General features: G+C 38.0%; 1 protein-coding gene across 1 annotated transcript in view; it reads left to right on the forward strand.

Moving 5' to 3' along the window:
- TES (testin LIM domain protein) overlaps nt 1-20,085 on the forward strand; it is a 44,698-nt gene that overhangs the window by 11,457 nt on the left and 13,156 nt on the right. Inside the window, exon 2 of the mRNA XM_061197962.1 lies at nt 12,357-12,442. Within this exon, the coding sequence (XP_061053945.1) occupies nt 12,357-12,442 (86 nt within the window). The remainder of the gene's footprint in view (nt 1-12,356; nt 12,443-20,085) is intronic.

Genomic DNA, 20,085 nt, shown 5'->3' on the forward strand with positions numbered 1-20,085 from the left:
AAGCCAAGGTACATGATCTGTAGTGATTTGTGACTTTCCTAGATTTCAGGTTTGAATTTAGGAAGTGTGCCACTGAGCTTGTACAGGAACCTAAGCTACTGCTGAGGATCTATATCTCTATCCTAATCTTGATTCTTATTTAATACACTTTGTCATCTCTTGAGGTAGAGGAGGAAATTTCACTGGAGTCTAGCTGATATAGTCTGGGCTTGGTTCCAAGCTGTGGGTTGGGACTACGTTGGCTCCCCGTAAAAAGAAGCTCCACACTCACGAGGGCTTGTTTGCTTCTAACTACTTTATTGGAACCCTGCTACTATCATGTGAACTAGCCTAGCCCAGCCCACTGGAGGATGAAAAATGGCATAGAAAAGATGAAACATCTCAGCTGAGGTTCCCCTATACTAGCTGTCCCTAGCTCACCTGAAAGGTGACTACAGATGTAGTGAGCCCAGCTCAGACCAGAAGAACTATCCAGCTGAGCCCAGCCCAAGGTGCTAAACTGCAGAAGCATGAGCAGAATATCATGACCGGAAACTACAGAATAAATGATTGTTATTTTAAGCCACGATGTTTAAGGGTGGTTTATTAGGCAACAGATCATAACTTATACCCCCTCTATTGCTAGGATGTAAGTCTTCTCAGCCTCCCACAGTGAAAGCTATGGAAAAGGTCTTAGAGAAGGCTTTTCTCATTCTGAATTACCCTCATAGCCCTCTGTACATAAGAAAGAATAAAGAATCAGGACACTGTAGCTTCCCTGACATCATTGGTCACTTGAGAATGGGCCCCCTTTTAACCTAGTCAAATCTAATTTTGATTTTGAAAGTTGTCTATTTCCCCTGAACCCTTGACAAATCTAAGATGATGTCTGTGTACCTTTTGTAGTGACAAAGTTCTTGGGCTATAGTTTAAATATAGAACAAAAAGCATGTGAATCCAAACCACTTCTCTAATAGATCAAAAATCAGAAGATGGATCAAAACTTAGTTAAGGCACTTATGTTTACACAACACATCATATAAACATAATTCATTTTTTCCAGAGTAAGGGATGGTGTGAAAAGGCTGAACAATAAGTAAATAAGCATAAGGCATCTGGCAGTAGGGTTTCTGTATCTCTCCCTTCCTTTCCCAGTTTCCAAGACCCCTATCTGTGCTATAAGACTTTGTTTTTGCTCTAAATACACCTGAATGCCAATCCTGGGCGAAAGTGGAAAATGAGAAGATTGTCTTTTTGTGCCTTTTACCCCCAATTTTCTGTGAAAGCCTTCTCTCCGTTGGGCTTTTCTCTCCAGGTTCCTTTGGATGCTCATGATTCCCTGGGCATCCTTCTCTAACAGCTCTCTCAACCAACGCCACAGGCCTTTCCCTTCATTCTGGCTCTGAAAACATGCCTGTACTGTCCTCTTTTCCTGCGTGTGCTCTGATTAGATAGGCAATTAGTGGCAATAATCACTTAATTGTATAGTTATCCTCACCCCACTCCTATAACAGGTTACTCCTAAAGAAATAATACTATAGCCCTTAGGCCTGGTAAACAATGATGGCAATATTCAAGTTTTGGGATATGCAGTCTTAATAAAGGCTTCTCAGTACACAGCACTATCTGTGGAATCCACTCTTTAGAGCCAGCTGTGGAGGTAGTGACACAAGACCAAATTAGAACTGTTTGTCATGATCTAAATTCTTTTAAGAGACTCCTACAGATGGCTTTTGGAATCAAGTTTTAAAAATCCCTTTTATAGCTAATAATTGGGAGTCTCTGAGACCTGTGTATAAAAGCAAATGCATTACGGAGTCTTTCCACTGAGCCAGAGCTCAGCCTATCCTAATTAAGAAGCCATTTCATCAGCAATTGTAGCCTGTGACATTTTTATAGCCTGCATTGTCTTTCTCAAAGTAACAGAGTTAGGAGGAGGCCCTTTTTGAGTAGAATTTGCAGAAGAGGTATTCTATTGGTGAACATCTCAAGTGACTGCCTTTACGTAAGAGTTTAAAAATTATTTGATAGTAGTCAGTTTGAAAAATGTTTATAAGGAGCCAGCATAAACTGAACAGACACAATACATTTCTTTTTATAATTTGCTACCTAAAATAAGTGCAATCTCTTAAAAAAAAATCTAAATTATTTTGTCCCTAATAATACGGTGAGGATACATTAGGTTTCGAAAAAGTATACAGTACTGAGAAGTTAGTTATGAACTGGTGACTATAAATACTACCTAATTTGAATCAAGTAATTTACATTCTGATATCACAAAGAAGTGCTATATATTTTTTCCTTACTTTCCATCACCAGAAGAGTTATGTAATAGAATAAGGTTTATATCAGTCTTTTTCCAGTTTTATTCTCTATTCATTAAGGACTATGACATATAAAAATTGTGAAATTTTCCTCTTAAATATATTTCTAGAAATTTCTTGCTAGTCAAACCTGATATTTTGTATTCTGGTTTGTGACTGTGTTCTAAAACACAAGTATGTGTGCACACAAGTGTGTATGTATATACATTGAGATGGTTAGAGAATAAGACTTAGAGACTAAAAATCATATTCTACCCTGCCTTCTGGAAGACTGTTCCCTGATCTTGACTGAGTGAACAGTTAAATTGAGGTGAATAAGAGAATTTATAAAGGAATGAGCAAAGTTTTGTTTTACTATGCCCGTTGGGGTGAAGACACATTTAAATATTTGAAATGGAAAAAAATAAAGTCAGGGGTGGTAGATAAGCACACCCTATATCCTCTCCCTTTGTAAAGTCTGTCATCACAAATCGCTTAGTATTTAAAATCAAAACAGAATAGAGGCTGTGGTAGACAGTCTCTAAGGTGGCCCCCATTGATCCCCACCTACTGGAATTCATACTCTTGTATATTCCCCTTCCCTTGAGTGTGGGCTGGACCTGGTCAGTTGCTGCCAAGGAATATAACATGGCAGATGTGATGGTATATCCCTTTCAAGATTAAAGACTGCAGCTTCTGTCTTGGGTAGTTTCACTCTCTGTGAGATCACTTGCCCCTGGGAAAACCAGCTGCCATGTCATAGGTACCAATGTGAGAGAGCTTAAAATTGGATCTCCTTCCAGTCGAGCCTTGAGATGACTGCAGCCCTAGCTGACCCCTGATTGCAACCTTGCAAGAGGCCCTGAGCCAGCCCACCTAGCTAAGTCACTCCCACCTGCCTGACACACAGAAAGCTATGAGATGACAAATATTTGTTATTTTCAGCCCCTAAGTTTTAGGGTAATTTGCAATTAATACAGAGGTTTTCCATTATAAATCTAGGAATTTAGTAATTTGAAAGAAAAAATGAAAAGAATTATTGCAGTTTTTGCCTCATTATATAACCGCTGGACACTGCATAAATGTATGGATTCGTTTATATAATGTAGTAAGTAATTTTCAGTACTAGTGATGTCTCCATGTTTTGAATAAAGATCTTTCAACTCTGAGATTCAATTTGTTCATTTGTATTTCATTGTTTCTTTTAAAACATTTTTTCTCTTGCTATAACATTGGAAGAGACCTATTTTGCATCAGGACCCTGGATATTTTCCTTGACTCCTGACCCATTCTTTTGAGGGCCCTCTTGTGTGTGTGATTAATCACCTCAGGGCATTCAGTGTTAGTGCAGCTGACACTCAGGTTTCTTATAATCAGTCTCAGGTTTGTCTAGGAAGGAGAGCTTCTGGCTGGTGACGAATAAGCAGTCTTTCAGATCAAAATCTATTGTTCTACAGAAGTTACAGATGAGGCATATTACTCATTTAAATTATTACTTATCTTCAAAGTCTCATTTTGGAGGAAAGAAGTGGTGACTTTGTAGTCAAGAGCTCAGGATTTAGAGTTAGAAATGCCAAGATTCAAATCTCAGCTCTGCACTTGGCATATTGCCGACAAGATAGCTGGGCGATCTTAGACAAATTTCTTAATCTCTCCAAGTCTCAGTGTCTTTATTTGTGAAATAGGAGTGATAACACTTTCCCACAGGTTGTCTTGAGAGTTACATAAGGTGATGTATGTATTGTGCCTGGTAGGTATTAACATCTTAACAAATGGTGGTTGAGGTATTTTTACTACCACTTCCACCTTCACAACTACCAGTGCTCATTAATAAAAAGCATAACTAGAATCGCTTCAAGGTATCCTACCAAAACTAAAATTCATTATTGTTTCCTAGAAAAAAGCAGCAGGATCTACTTCTGATCTTCGTCAAAAACGTTACCATATTTACTGAAGTTGTATGGATGTCTTAGGTAATCTGCTGCAATTTGATTACATCCCAGATCGAAGTAGACAGATTGCCTTGGTTACAGTCCTTGTATCACTTACCTAATACTGGTACTGACCTAAGAAATGTAGGGGAAGACTGGGTGGGAGTTATCTATTTAATTTGTTAAAGTTCCAGGAAGATTGACCCAGTACCTCCAGAACAGCATTTATTATAAACTATTTAGACTGAAAGATCACTTGTTTCCTTTTCTTTCCTATCACAATGATTTGTTAGTGATGATTTACTACTATGTGTGAACAAAAAGGTGTCAGTCCATTTGTCTCACAGTGGATTTTATGATACAAATTCATGTAGGGCTCTGGCTTTGTACTTCGTGCACTGAAAAGCTGAAGGGATGTGGAAATGAATCCTAGAATCTGCTATGAAGAGTTTTATTCCCACTTACTTCTGAATAAGTGGTCTTGAAAACTAAAGACCCTTCATTGATTATTTTATTCTTGGCTATAATATTTTGATCTCAAGTTAAAATTATATTTCTTTCTATTTTTAAAAAATTAATTACTAAATATTTATCTACCCCAGGGTCTTTCCATGTTCATGACCTATGTTTAGGCACTGGAGGTTAAGAACAGGCATTCTGCAATGCAACTGACCTTGGGCCCGTTAACAATTTTCTGCTTTAGTTTCTTCATCTGGATGAAATGCAGATAATAATTAATAGTTTTCATAGAATTGTTATGAGTATAAAATGAGATGATCCATGTAAAAATCTTATAACCATGCCTGATAATATAATTGCTCAATAAATATTTGCCATTGCTCTTATATCACCATCACCCGTGCCAGAGCGCTTTTTTAAAAAATTTTTTATTTGTTATTTTTCTTGTGAAAAGCAATGGGAATTCCATGGGGTAAAAGTGCTATGTCATAGATCATTTGATAATTAAAACAAGTATTAAATAAATAGATAACACTTTTTGGCATTTCTACAAATCTCAGGCTGTGTAGCAGGCGTCAGGAATTCAAATATGAACAAGAAACTCACAGTCTAGTGGGGTAAATGGATGTCATAGTATAGAAAAAAGGGACTAAATAGTAGAATTTGAACCAAGACCAATAGGAATTCAAAGAACTTCGCTGAGGATAGTTCAAGGAAGGTATCACGGAGTAACTGCTGTTTGAACTGGGTGTACAGAGAGTAGCATTTTACCAGATGGAGGAGAAGAGGAATGAGATCCAGGCAAGGAAAAAGCTCGTCTAGAAGCAGAGCATGGCTGGAGGGGTGGGGTGTGAGGAAGGGAGCTGTAGGAGCGAGGGTGGTGCCAGGTTGAAAAGGCTTTTCTCTGCCAGGCTAAGACGTGTGAAATTCACTGCACTCATTAAAAATATCTAACAAGGGGAATGTTATGATCATCTTTGGGTTTTATTAAAATAATTTTGGGAGCAGCACTATGACATTATATGAAAGGAGTGATTAGTTTGGAGAGTATGTTCCCAGGTTGATGTGATAAGAAGTTTGAACACGAACTGTGGAGTGGAGATGAAGGAGGAAACTGTAGGTTTTAGAGAAGAGACCAGAAAAGACAGGGACGTAAGAAGCATGGCTTAGACAAGGATAAAGAAGGCCTCCCGGCCCGAGTTTGGATGACTAGGTAACGACTTTTTCTTCATTCTTGTTCTCATGTATTTCAGACTTGAGTAAGTGAGAGATGGGAAGTTTTCGTTCTTATGAGCAAAGGAAAAGATAACAGCAATTTTAGTAGGAATGATTAATCGTGGCTCTTAATCACAATAAATTATTCTCACCTATAAAGTGCTCTCACCTAAAACACTTGGCAAACTATAGAAGTTAAAGGATGCCTCTCTTTTTACATTTAAGTCTGGTTTTCTATGCAACCTAACCTTTTTTTTTTTTTCTATGGGGGGTGGTTACTGAAAATCTTAGTAGATAATGTGAGACAGGCATTGAGCTAAAAAGCTAAAACTGTTTAAAATCTTATGTCAGAGATTAATGAAAACATATCAATTTGGGTTTGGGTGGGGGGAACTTCACAGATTATACCAGGTTTCTAAAAGAGCCACGTGCTGAGAGGAATTATTTACTTAGAAATACAGTTCCTTTGTCCAGAATATTCATTCATGTGAACAAGATCTAAAATGCCTAAGAGTGTAATATGAATGCATGTATACATATATATGTATAGGTAGATGAATAGAGATGCACATGTACAGAGAGAGAGAATATATGTGTATTTCATATAATCTACCTTGGTCAGCTTCATTCCAAGATGATTAAAGAAGTCTTAGTAACACTTGCTTGTTTAGTAACCACATATGATTTTTTGCTCCAGAGGGAAATTTGGTTATGAAAACAGCATGAATCAGATGATCTCACCATGAATACTGAATAATATCTTCCAGACCCAAATTGTATCCAGATCAACTCAGACTGTGTTTGAAATACCAGATGTTCTCTACTCTTCTTTCCTCTTTCTTTAAAGTATCTGACATGCAGTACCCTTTCCTGGGTCATAAGGGTCACTTGAAATGTTGCCAACCTATCTGGTTGCCTGAAATTATGAATATGGAGAAATTGAACCCATTCCCATTTCTTACTCTAAAACAAGCAGGAGATGATGGATGTTTGGAGGCACAGATCATAGTGCTATAAGCTCAGTATCTGGATCCTATAATTAAGGATATTTTAAAAGTCTTATTTGTCTATGACTAGTATTTCAGAATAAATATTATACGTCATTTTATTTTTTCAAAGGACCTTGATAGGTATTCCTAAAGCGTGACTGTAGTTTTTCCAAATATAGTCAATCCAAAGGACCTGTTTTCTTGGACACCGAAGAAGAAAAATTAATCTGTCATAACCTTGTATTGATGCTGGCCAGAATGCGTTACTAAAATTATATGAAGTAGACAGCTTTGGGACTTGTGTGCTTATGAAAAACATGTGTTTTCAGGCACCAAGCATTGACTCTACAGGGAATACTATATCACATTTGCTGTTGAAATAATTATGTGCAACAGAACTGTGTCTTATCCCTCAGAACGTAAATTTTTTGTTTCCTATGTGTACTTTACAAACTACTATTCCAAGCTGAATTCCAAATGATTCTGACCTGCAAGAGCCAATAATATATTAGCTTTCTCAAATAATTATTTTCTATTTAGTGTTTAAATGTTGAGCAGATGACCATGCTGAATAACAACTAAGATGAAGTTAATCTGAAACATGATTTTCAGTCATAATTTTAGAATTAAAAGGTGTCTTGGAATTGATCTAGTTCAATTCCTTCATTATCTAGATGAAGCCTAAAGAAGAAAAATGACTTCTAAAATCACTGGACTTGGCAGTGATATAATACCTTGGGACCAGATCACAGTTTTCCTGACTCTCTTCCAGTGCCCTTTCTACATTTTCACTGTTTAGCCATGTAATTGTTGATCATTTCCTTAATACCTGGTGTAGCTAATTCTCGTGACGTACGACATAGGAGCACACATATATTGGTGTTTATATTACTCCAAGGATCTGAACTTCACGTTCTAAGCAGCCAGGCTGCCTTAGCTGAGGAGCTAATACTTTCTGGACTCCTCTTCCTCTCTACCACCCCCTCCCACACACCATGGGTATCGTTAAATAACACCTTCCCTGTTCTCATCCCTCACCAACAATTCTCCAGCCCAGAAACCTGGGCAGAAACTAACCGGTGAGATCCGGATGTCTAAGAGTAACAGCCATGGCTCTTGAGGAAAGGAGAAGGACCCTGACCAAAGGATGCAGTCTGTGCTGCGGGTAGAGGGAAGGACAAGGTATAGTGAGAAGAATTCTGGATCCTGGACTTAAGGGAATCCTGAACACAGAGTAAGGAGGACGAGAAATTGGCTGAGCCCCTAGGACAGATGGGGTTCCAGACCCTCAAACTGAGACTAGGAAGAGTCGGGGAATCCCAGCTCCTGTGACCTCTGCCCAAAAGGTCTCGGAATAGGTCTTGAGAAACTGTGCCTAGGGCAGCTCTGGCTCTGAAACTCATTTTACTACAGAGTAAAATCAGTACATTTTACTTCATTTGATATATGTTTGACTGGTTAAAGGGAGGGTAGCAGATGCCGGGATGCCTAAATTGGCATGGGAACAAAAGCAGAAGAAAGTTGCCTCACACCAGTAGGGATGTGTCTGCTGGGGTGCAATTTTATCATCTAAATTGGATTGAACAGGATTAGAGAACACATTGCACTCTGGATTATAATTTAGCCTGGAACTAGGCACATCGACGAAACAGGGAAAATGCTGGAGTGTGAACCACAGATCTTTGTTGTCTGAGTGGCTTTGTGCTTTTGTATCCTAACTGAGGTTGATAAAAAGGGTAAGATTATGGAAGACGTATCCACCCAGTAAGTGGCATAAGTTAGAGATCGTCAATGCTGGGTGTCAAGGAGGTTGAGTTTTTATAGCTTCATTTACAGGGGAAATTTAATAAAATTCCCTTAAAGAGAGTAAATTCATTGCCAGTCTGAAACTCTCTAATCACTTTAGCTGCTAACAGTGGTTTTGAAAACTAGGTGCTTTTTTGGTTTGAGTGTTGTTTTTTAATTAGAACTGCTTCCTTTGGGTTATAGCAGGAGAGAGTGTATCATATTGCCATGACCTCATTCCACTCTCTTTCATTTACTTGTTGTCTCTTTGTGATTTTTGAGAGTCCCCTCACTCCTTATGTCTGGGCCCTGGGGGAAGAGGAAAGTGTGTGTGTTTGGGAAGGTGGGAAGGGACATGTTCTTAAGGTGGTCACAAACCCAAATTGCGGGAAAGAGCCTGTATGGAGATTAAGTTGACCTTCCAGGCAGGCCGGCCGGCAGGGGTGGAAGAACATTGGAGCAGTGCTTTCTGAGCTTTCCAGGGCAGACTGCAGAGCCCTTTTCTCAAATTACTGCTTTTCTCAGAGTCGGGTCTCCTGAAAACGAAAATAGCTAGATTCTCTTGTCTTTTGCATAACGCACTTTATTTCCGTGCGTCTCCCTAACCCTGAGGTTTGGCCAGCAGAACTTAAGAGGGGCTCTTGCCCCCCTCCCCCCATTCTCCACCCCACCCCCATTGCCTGCATGGCTTTTCTCTAAAGCTTCCTCCTTAGAGTATCATCCTTTCTCTGGGAATGTCTTCTCTGTTAAATCTGGTGTCCTAAGACACCGTACCAAATTGTTCAGGAGATTTATTTCTTCCTCAGGAAAAGGGAAAAAAAAAAAAGAGAACCCCACTTGGCCTGCTGCAAGGCTGGCCGTATCACCTCTCAAGTACTCTAAGATGTCCTCAGCTCTAACCATCCCTCTTCTGTCACAGGCTTCAAATATGGTGTCCCCTCTGCCTTGAACATACTTCCTTCTCCTCTTTACTGAGTTAGATGTTGCTCATCCTTTCCAGCTCAGTTCAGCTATCACTTGTTCAAAAGAGCTTTCCCAACCTCCCTGCCTGATTCAAGGCTTCTCTTTATAGAGGTCTCAAAGTCATCTCCATTGAGAGGTGTTGCAGGAGGCTTGGGGCTTGTCGTTCTTTTCCTTGAAGCAGAAATGAAGCAGGGAATCTTTTTAGAAAATGGAAGGGCTCCCACTGGACACCCTATAGAGTCTGCCCCAGCAGCACTAGCACAGTGCAGCACAAGTCAGACACTGGGTTTTAGGTTAGCTTGCTGTTGACTAACTGTACCACCAGGAGCACATCATCTCTCCTCTGAATTTTAGTTTCCTGATCTCTTACACCAGGGGGATGCCTAGGCCTGTCCCGCACTAAGAATATGTGGGGCACTTTAAAAGAGTAGATGTTCGTGAGACACCACCAGTTCTAATAATTCTAATAAATAAACTGATAACCATTTTAAGAAGATTGAAAAGCAGGTAGGAAAGAAACAACTTGCCCCTTTCCAAGGCTGACTTTGTAAATCAGCAATGAGCTACACTGAGGCCTTAGTGTAAAATCTCTGCTGACTAATTGAGGTTCTAGTTTTATTAGCTGAGCTTCCGAGTTTCATTCAGAAATACAGAATGAGATGGTATTGGTCCAGTATGTTCCTGGTAGTTTATTAAGGCCAGTGTTGCTCAGACCAGATGATTTAGATTGGAAGGCAGGCAAGAATTTGTTTAGGTGGCCATTTAACTTAGAGGCAGAAGCATACTTAGTTCTCCATTATTATATAAGCCAGTAAATCTTTGTTTCAGGATTTTATACGCACTTACATATAAGTTTGTGTGTGTCTGCATGTTCTCTTTCATGGGATAAAATGTATTTCTTACTGTGAATTATATACAAGAGAGTTTGAAGCAGCTGATTTAAGCTAAGCTATGTGATTAAGCCTTAATAATGTAATCTTAATTTTCATTTGGGATCAGAGTTTAGCAGGAGATGCATGAAACACAGTATGAGGCAAATCCATATACCAGGAGAATTCAGGATTGTTACCTCTCCTGTAATGGAAAACTAGAAAGGGCTTGAAAAAGAATTGACCTCTTTTTAGATTTGCTGTTCATTTTACTGTGGATATCGTAATGGAGAAAACTCCTTAATTATGTTCCTTGCAAAAGACCAGAAAACTAAAATAGCTAGATTCTCTGTCTTTTGCGTAACCCACTTTATTTCCGTACTGTGAACTATAATGATCAGTGACAAGGAAATAATTTGATTCTTTCAAAAAAAAGTGTCTAGTGTTAAAGTATACAATTTAGAGAATTTTAAATCTTTTGAAAATTGGTAATGGAGACATGGCAAAGGTGACAAAGTTTAGTTAATGCTGGAGAGATTTTTATCCCCTTTAGAAAGTATTCTTGAGAGGGTATACCTTTAAAATATTGTAGGTCCTCCTAAGCAGCTGGGTGGACCAGCTGGTTTTGAATATGCCCTTAGTTATCGTAAGAGGATGTGGTCATTTTCTTCAGGGAAAAATGGAAGGGCTTCATTTAAACTTCAGGGCATGGTCAAGCTGATCTTTCAAGGAACAAGTTACAATGTGGTTTTGATTGCACAGTGAGAAACACAACTTGGTAAAGCTACAACAGGGAGCCACTGAAATAAATCTCTCATCTGGCTTGAACTCTTACTCCAGACACTACGCAGTAACAAATTTGTCAGCAGTCACTGATGTGATATTTAAACTACAGAATAATCGAGGCACTGGTGATTTGCTGATGTGCTGAAGCAACAAAGCCAGTCAATCTTTTTTACTCTAGTATCAATAGTTGGGTAAAAGAGGTTCCATTGCCTTCTTGTGTCCTTCCCTCATCTGCACCCCCCTCTTCTGCTTATTAAGTCATGTCTCAGGAGTTCCAGAGGGTTATTGTTTAATACGGGAAAGGGAAATAGTTTGCTATAATAAGGACAGTAGTACAACCCCTCCACCCCTACCTCAGGCATAAGAGCACAGACCTTGGAATCAGGTAGACCTGGAGTCAGATCTCTTCTCTACCATTTATTAACATTTTGATCTTAAGCAAGCTCTACAGCCTCTCTGAATTTCAGTTGTCATCTCTAAGATGGAGAACAATATTGCCTACTTTATAAGCATTTTATGAGGTTCTGTAAGATTTCAATGAGATAAGTACTTTGTCTCTATTCCTGGCATTCAATATGTTTGTTGTTGCTATTATTATTATTATTATATTTATCAAAAAATAAAATAATAATATTAAATTGTATTTCCCTAAATCATTTGCATATTCCATGTTTGCCAAAAAATATGTCATTTGGGGCTAGGCTTGCTTTCCGAGCTCTGGCTCCTCTGACTGCTCCCTGTATCTATTGTATACAGGGCATGAAGTGGCCAAAGAGATAAATTCATGACTTTTTGTCACTTGCAATATTTGTAGTCTTCTACGTAGTTGTATTCTAATGCTTTTCTATTCATGAAAAAAAGCAATAAGAATACAAAGTATGTTGTGTGTGTACTTGGAATCGCCATTTAGTATACCTGGGTGTCATCACTGACTAAACAATGTGACACTCATAAAAGATTTATTTGCAAGTTATATCAACAGGAGTGGTAAATGGAATTAAAGGTGTAATTTATTGAATTTTTTTAGATTTTTAAAAAAAATGAAATAACAGGTTCACGTTGTTTTCTCTTTAACAGATGGGCTTAGGACATGAGCAAGGATTTGGAGCCCCCTGTTTAAAATGCAAAGGAAAATGTGAGGGGTTCGAACTGCACTTCTGGAGGTAACGTTTTGAAAACCACAACCACAATAGTAATTCCTGCTTTTTGTCACTGCTTCCTCAGACAGCAGAGATGGCTTACAGGCTATCCAGCATGGTTGCTAAGTTGTGGATCTGTTATATTCTTTTCTAAGAAGTAAAGCTATTCTGACTTCCCATCATTATTCGAGCTAATTGGGCCATAGTAACTATATTTAGAATTGTTTAATTTATTTGCTGTTGTTCAGTTTTCCTATGAGACTGAAATACTGAATACATCTCTTTTCTGAGTGGCAGATAAGTTTGTGGTAATCTTGAAGGACTATTTATTAATTTGTTATTCTTTTGTTAAAAATGTATAACTGCACATCTCATCTGTATATTTGCGATAAACAATAAATATGATGAATTGAGCAGTCATGTCCTAGTTCTCAGGAAATGGACTTGAATCTAGGTCTTTTCAAAATTTTCAGCTGTAAATTTACTACTGAAAAACTTTGAAACACTTGAGTTTAAAAAAATAATAATTCATTGCCATTGTTTTGGTTTGAATCAAGTGCCTATATGTGGAGGATGAATGTTAGTGGATCAAAAATGTGTATTTTGTATAGCTCTTATTTGCATGTTTTTTAAAAAGTATTATCATACATCATATAAACCTAAAATTGGTATTTTAAACCTGTTCTTTTGAAGAACATAAATGTTCATCTGTGGCTGTCAAGACCATAATGGTAGTTTATAAGTCTGTTCAAAGTTAGAATTAGCACAATATTGCTAGAAGAAAAAAATTAAAACGATCAACCATACATTATTAGGATGGAAGCTACCTGTTGGAATGAATCTTACTTGAGAACCACTTTTGTACTGCGTATTTCCATAGGAAACGCTCTAGAATAAAAAATGTCCTCAGCTATTGAGGTTGTATACAGTGTAAGTTAAAGGAGAATGTAAAATAAAATTTGGGATATTAGGCTCTTTTAAAAGCTCATTTATTTAGTAAGTTTTAGGAAACAAAGACAGTTGTTTTAAATAGTGAAGGCAAAGGAAACCTTAGCCCTCCCCAAATGATGATACAGTTCTTTATCTGGAAGGAGCTAATATGTTCCAGGGAATTTCAAAATTACAAGACTTTAATAGCTCTTCCTTGTGCTACCTCTTCAAGGGACATAGCAGTTTGTCAATATGTCTGTCACATTTTAGAAAGGTAAAGTCACTAGACACAAAATAGTTTTCATGGATGAGAATATTTCAGCTCCTAATGTGAGCGCGACTCTCATTTGTACTCAGTGAGTTTTGTGGAGAGCTGCACTGCCCTCTGCTGGGCACAGTGCTTGCTTCACAGTCTTAAAATATACTCTTTTTAGTTTGACTATACATTTGCCAAAAACTGCTGATGAGATTTTTAAAGCTCATTCCTAAGTGATGGCATCTTTTCTCTAAAGCAGGTTAGTTTATAGTAGTTCTTATTTGCTCTATGTTATTTTTGTATTGTAGATAACTATCATCTGATATTTTCAGATAAAAATGTCAGTTAAGAACAGATATCTACGACATGAAAATCACTTATTTATTTTAACTTTTCCACACAATCTCATCTCCTTACCTGGGTATTGTCTGAGAATCTGCTAAGAGCCATAGAAGACTAGGGCTTTGTCATGGCCTCCAATCTAACTTGGGTTTATATAGTCTGTCCAAATGGTGTTATTTAGTAGTGCTGTCTTATTCCTGGCATGAGTCCAGACACATTTCTCAGAATTTCTGATAATTCCTTGACCTTTTCACCACAACTGGAAGGCTTGAGGGTAAGTGCCTTTACCTCCAGATGAGCCATTTTCTGTACAGTCTTTGAAGACTTTTACAGACTTTCTAAGGCTGGTTGTCCTGAGTGTAACAAAGATTCCAGGTCTGGTCCAGGGCCACAGAACTTCAGGGCTGGGACTGAAGTGGACATGGGGTCTCAGGATCCTGTCCACTTAGCTTCCTCCTCCATCTTCACGGTGACCCTTGACTTCTGAGACCCTTAGGGCCTCATGGAGCACATTGTGAAAATCAGAGCCTAATTATTCTTCACTGTTATCGGTCTGGCCGTCTATGCAGCCACAAGAATGGTCTTTTGAAAATGGATACTATTATGTACTTCCCAATAGCTTAAGAACCTTCAGTGTCTTCCCACTGGAGTTGATTCTTTAAGCAAAGTCTTTGGCCTTTGATGTTAAACCTCAATATCTGGCCTCTGCTACTGTTCCAGCTTCCCCTCCCATTTCAGGTACCTGTGCTTCAACTACTTGGACACATGCTGTTTCCTGAAATTTCTGTGCCTTGTCTCATGTTCCCTTTGCCTGGAAAGACCCTACATCTCACCGCCTGGAAACAAAAAGTCCTTCCTGTTCTCTTCAAGTCTTAGCCCAAGCACTATCTCTGAGAAGTCTTCTTTGCTCCTTGTATTAGTTAGCTCAGGCTTCTATAGCAAAATACCATAGACTGGTGGCTTAAACAGCAGAAGTTTATTGTCTTACAGTTCTGGAGGCTAGAAGTCCAAGATCAAAGCATCAGCATGGTTGATCAAAGCATCCTCACCAGAACCACTTCCTGGTTTGTAGATGGCCACCTTGTGACTGTGTCCTCACATGTCCTTTTCTCTTTGTGCGTACACAGAGAGAGAGAGAGAAAGATCTCTCTCTTCCTCTTGTTATATGGCCACCAATCGTATCAGATTGGGACCCCACCCTTATGATCTCATTTAACTTTACTTCCTAAAAGCTCTGTCTCCCAATACAGTCACATCAGGGGTTACAGCTTCAACATAGGAATTTGGGGAGGGACACAGTTCAGTCCATAGCACCCTCTTTCCCTGCTTCCGCACACTCCCAAGTAAAGTAAATCATTTTCCCCCTTAGCACCTTGTACACTTGTAGGAAGCCAGGAAATAAATACTCAGACCTCATTTTCTTCATCACTTGGACTTCCTGCTGGTGCTTTCCATTGCTGGGGACAAGGTGACACACTGCTGCAGTCCTTAGGGGTCAGCCCTCTAGGGCACAGCACAGGGTACTGTGCAGAATGGATCTAGAGAGTGAATGGAAGAGATCCAACAGGCATGACTGTCTATTCAAGGTGTGTCTCAAAAGTTGTAAAAAGCTGAAAATGAACTGTTAGATGTATGGAAGTTTAGAGTGGGACTCGTAACTTAGCTAGCCAAACCTCCTTTTACAGATCAAAGAACTAAAACCCAAGGGAGTTAAAAATGACTTGTTTGAGCCTATTAGTTATTAATAAGAAATATAATACATGAACATCTTCTATGTCACACACCAATAAACACTTGTAATAGTTTTCTGTTGCTGCATAACAAATTGCTACAAATTTAGCAGGCTAAAATAACACCTGTTAATTAACTCAATATCCATTTATGCTTTAGATCAGAAGTCTAGGCAGCTAAGCTGGAGTCTCTGCTTAGGGTCCCAAAAGGCTGAAATCAGGGTGTTGGGTAGGTTGAGCTCTAATCTGGAAACTCGGGGGTCAGAATCTGCCTCCAGGCTCACTCCTCAGGTTGGTAAGAATTCATTTCCCTGTGGTTGTAGGCCTGAGGTCCCTGTTTCCTTGCTGGCTGTCAGCCAGTGGCTGCTCTCAGCTTCTAGAAGCCACTCACATTCCTTAGCACTTGGCAACCTCCATCTTCTAAGCCAACAACAGTGCTTAGAATTCTTTCTGCACCTTCGATCTCTCTGAATTCCTCTCATGCTCCCAGCCAGAGAAAACTTAATATTTTTTAAGGGCTCTTGTGATTAGATTAGGCACACCTGGATAATCTCCCCTTTTCCATATAAAGTAACATAATAATAGGAATAACACCAGGGGTGAAGGTCATGGGACCTTCTTAAAATTCTGCTTACCGCTTTATTTACCTGATTGTACCTAATCCTCATAATACCTTTTGAGATAACTGGTAGTATTCCTGTTTTATATACAAGAAGTCAAAGACTAAGAAAGTTAAATAACTTACTAAGCAAGGCTTATAGATGGCAGAGCTGGAATTTGGACCCAAAGCTTGCCAAAACCTTCCTTATCACCACCTTTCTACAGGATAGAACAGAAACTCAGAACCATCTTTACACTCTCCTGCCCAGTGAACTGTGGACTGCACCAGACTATCCACCCTACATGTGGCACTTTTGCGGCATAGACATCTTGGTGGACAATAATATTTTAACTGTGAGCTCTCCTTTTTTTTCAATGCACCAGTAATTACAAGACCAGAAGAAAATAAAAGGTTGAGGAGACCTGATACTTATCACATAAGAGCTACTATCTTCTGGGCACACTTTTAAGTAATATTTAGAGATAACAAATATTTATGAAATGCAAGACAGAAACCCAAGATATCAAGGAGTTTATAGCCAATTATTTCATATCATTGGAACCACAGATCTTTTATCATATAAGTAATAGAATTATTCGTTTGTCTTATCCTTGATAAATCCTTCCAATAAAAGAGTTACGTTTTACAAGAAAAGTGTTACTTGAATATAGCATACATCTGTCTGGAGAATTTCTGATTGGGTTAGAGCTGGCTGAAAACTGAAAATTCCCCACCATAAATGGATTAATGCTTGTGCTGAATTCTATAACAGAGGCCCACGCTTAAGTCCATATATGTATATCCCTGTTGTAAAAGGGCAGCTTCCAACTCTTTTAAATTATTGGTTTATAGCAGTGCCATGACCATTCCTTTAAATCACTGTGACTGCTGGCAGCATGTCAAAGCACTCCAGTTGCTACTACTTGCCTTGGAAAAATAATAATTTTTACAAATAGTACTACAAAAATAATTTCTGTATTGAGGGGATAAGGGACAGTTTCTTGACTGCTTTCAGCTTGAAACTGTAAGTCTATCTATCTACTTTTCTGAGGCAATGCTTTTGGTAAATTTTGGTACTCTCTCTCATGGACTTAACTCAAGAACTCTGAAGTTGTAATGTAAACTTTTGAGAATACAGTTCTGATTTGTCATGCATATTAATCTTTGCATGTGTATGTGTTAACAGCATTAAACTTTTTTGTACAAAAACTTTTTAGTACAAATAACCCTCCTCCTCCCACATCTTAGAGCTTCCCAGTCTACCAGTCTACTCACATCTTTTTTAGAAAGTCATAAAAAAGACTGTTTTAAACTAACTTAATTCAGAATCCCCCCTCCCTTTTTTCCCTTCACACAACTTAAATTAACATCCCATGGAGAGCTTGGGGAGAATTGCTTTAGGGCAGTTTAGAAGATTTAGAGATAAGACAACTGTGCTAAATATGGGAACTGATTTATATACTCCCCCAAACTGCTATTGAATTGGAATAGCTCAAATAAATTTAATAAAAATAAACTATTTAAGTCTACATATATCATCAGAAGTTATGTGTGAATCATCTGAGGAAAGATACTGTACAAACCTTACAAACATAGCCCCTAGCACATGGATACTAAGCTCACCTAAGCCCTGTTTTTGTTTTGTTTCAGGTTGGCATAAAACCAATTTTTAAAAGTTCCTTGTTTTCTTAAAAGGGATGGAATCTGGGTTATTTTAGACTGAAACTAAATATATTATAAATGTCCCACTCATCCTCACGCCTTCTCTTAGATACAAAGATAATGGTATCTCTTTCTTCCCTAATTCCTTAACAAAATTCTCCTTTTAATAAATTTATTGGCTGTTTTCCAGATGACTTTGAAAGTTCTTAAAAGATATTTCTAAAAATAAAATAATTTTAATTTAAATATGGGAGATTCAAATATAAAACACTGTAGACTAAAATCCCAAGAAAAGGATTTAAAACATTTTTTTAAACCTAGATAAGTAGTAGATGGCACACATTTCCACATGGATAGCCGTTGGCACCTGGCCCAGATTTTATGGGTTTATTTCTTGCCTAGTGGTTTGTAGCTGTCCCTTTTTATTGTAGAAATGGAGCTCTGGTATTAGGAGTCTGGAAGGGATGTGGTCATTCCAGCTACTTCAGTGATGACAACTCTGACTAAAAGAACCATCCTACCCTTCTTGAGTCACATTCCTGCCAAGTGCTCTGTTACTGCAGGTTACCATGCTGGGGTAAGGATGCAGATGAGGCTAATAATATACTGGGATTTTAAAAACTATCATGAGTCAATCGTAGGTTTTCCCCACTTAGAAAACTGATAATCAGGCATAGTCTGACTTCTTTAGCTACTTCTTTTTCCCTCATCACTGCCGCTATTGGTGTAGTGTTTTAACCTGATTTTTCTTGCTTTAATAAAGGTATTTCAGGTGGGTGAAGGGGTGGACAGGGAATATAGATTTTCTGAGAATGTAAATATTCCAAAAATAGCCAAGACGAAAAATAAGAAAAAATATAGAGATGGCTATTATATCACTGGTTAATATACCTCTTTTATATAACATTTTCATAGTAAATATAATTTATATAACCATGCTACAGCTTGTCGTACGTAGTATAGTTCATGCTTTAGAAAGCCCGCAGGCTTTATTTCACTTACTCTTTTACTATTTGTCTTTCAGATTCTAGAATCTAACTCCCCTCATTTCATAGCATACATGTTGTACTGGTGTAGAACTGGATAATAAACATTTCCAAAGGAACTCCAGTATTCATCACATCCTTGTAAAATTATTACTTCCTTCTTTAGTGAACCACTTTGCTAATATTAGGATGCATGCCATAGTTCAAAGCCATATAAGGATCTAGTTATCTATTTTAAGAACTAAGTTCCCAACCCACCTCTTTACCCTCAGGAAGGTGTGATTTAAAACTTGATCCAAAAGCAATGTGATAGTTTTATGAATAATTATATTGTTTTTGTTAACCGAAGAACAAGAATGAAGAACATACTGTAGTAGAATAGTATGCTCCTTTCCACTAGATGGAAGTATGAGATAACCAGATGTAAGAGTCTTTTATAGCTGAACTGGAATATGCAAACTCTTCAGCGAATTCTTACCAAATAAAGACTTCTGACCAATGTGTGCACAAGGGAAGTATTTAGCCTTTCCAGCTTCATATCTCTGACACTCTGTCTCTTTCTTTCTCTCTCTTTCTGGGACTATATAAGTCAGATCTAATGTTTTCAGTTTGCATACCTCACCTTAAGAAAACAGGACACAAAAATCAATAATTATTTAATAATTTGTTATTTGGCAAAGAGTTTTTTAGTTGTTTTGTTTTTTGCTAATTTTCTGATGTAGAGAAATCCAATGATTTATATTAATTTTAAATCCATAAGACTTATTAAACTCTTAATGATGCTGATACATTTTTATATGATCAGTCATAGCATGTGTGGTTAACAACAGTTTAGTTTCTTCCTTTCTGATGAATCCTTATGACTTGTATTTCTTTGAACTTTCTTACTGCTCTGATTAGTACCCACAGGACAAAATGAATGAAGTCACGATGGCAAGGTTGCTTTCTTGCTTCAGATCCTAAAATGAATGCACTAAGTGTGATGGATGCTGAGTCTTGTGGGGTTTTTTTCCAGAAACCCTTTTTAAAATCCTAATTCCCTTCTACAGCTAAAATTACTTTAAAATGTAATCAGAAGAATGTTGAAATGTATTGAATCCTTTTCCTATATCTGACGGGAAGCAAACATTTACTTTATCAGTTTCCGCTGTTATCTTTAT

This window comes from Eubalaena glacialis, chromosome 8, assembly GCF_028564815.1.
Source record: "Eubalaena glacialis isolate mEubGla1 chromosome 8, mEubGla1.1.hap2.+ XY, whole genome shotgun sequence".
Classification (NCBI taxonomy): Eukaryota; Metazoa; Chordata; class Mammalia; order Artiodactyla; family Balaenidae; genus Eubalaena; species Eubalaena glacialis.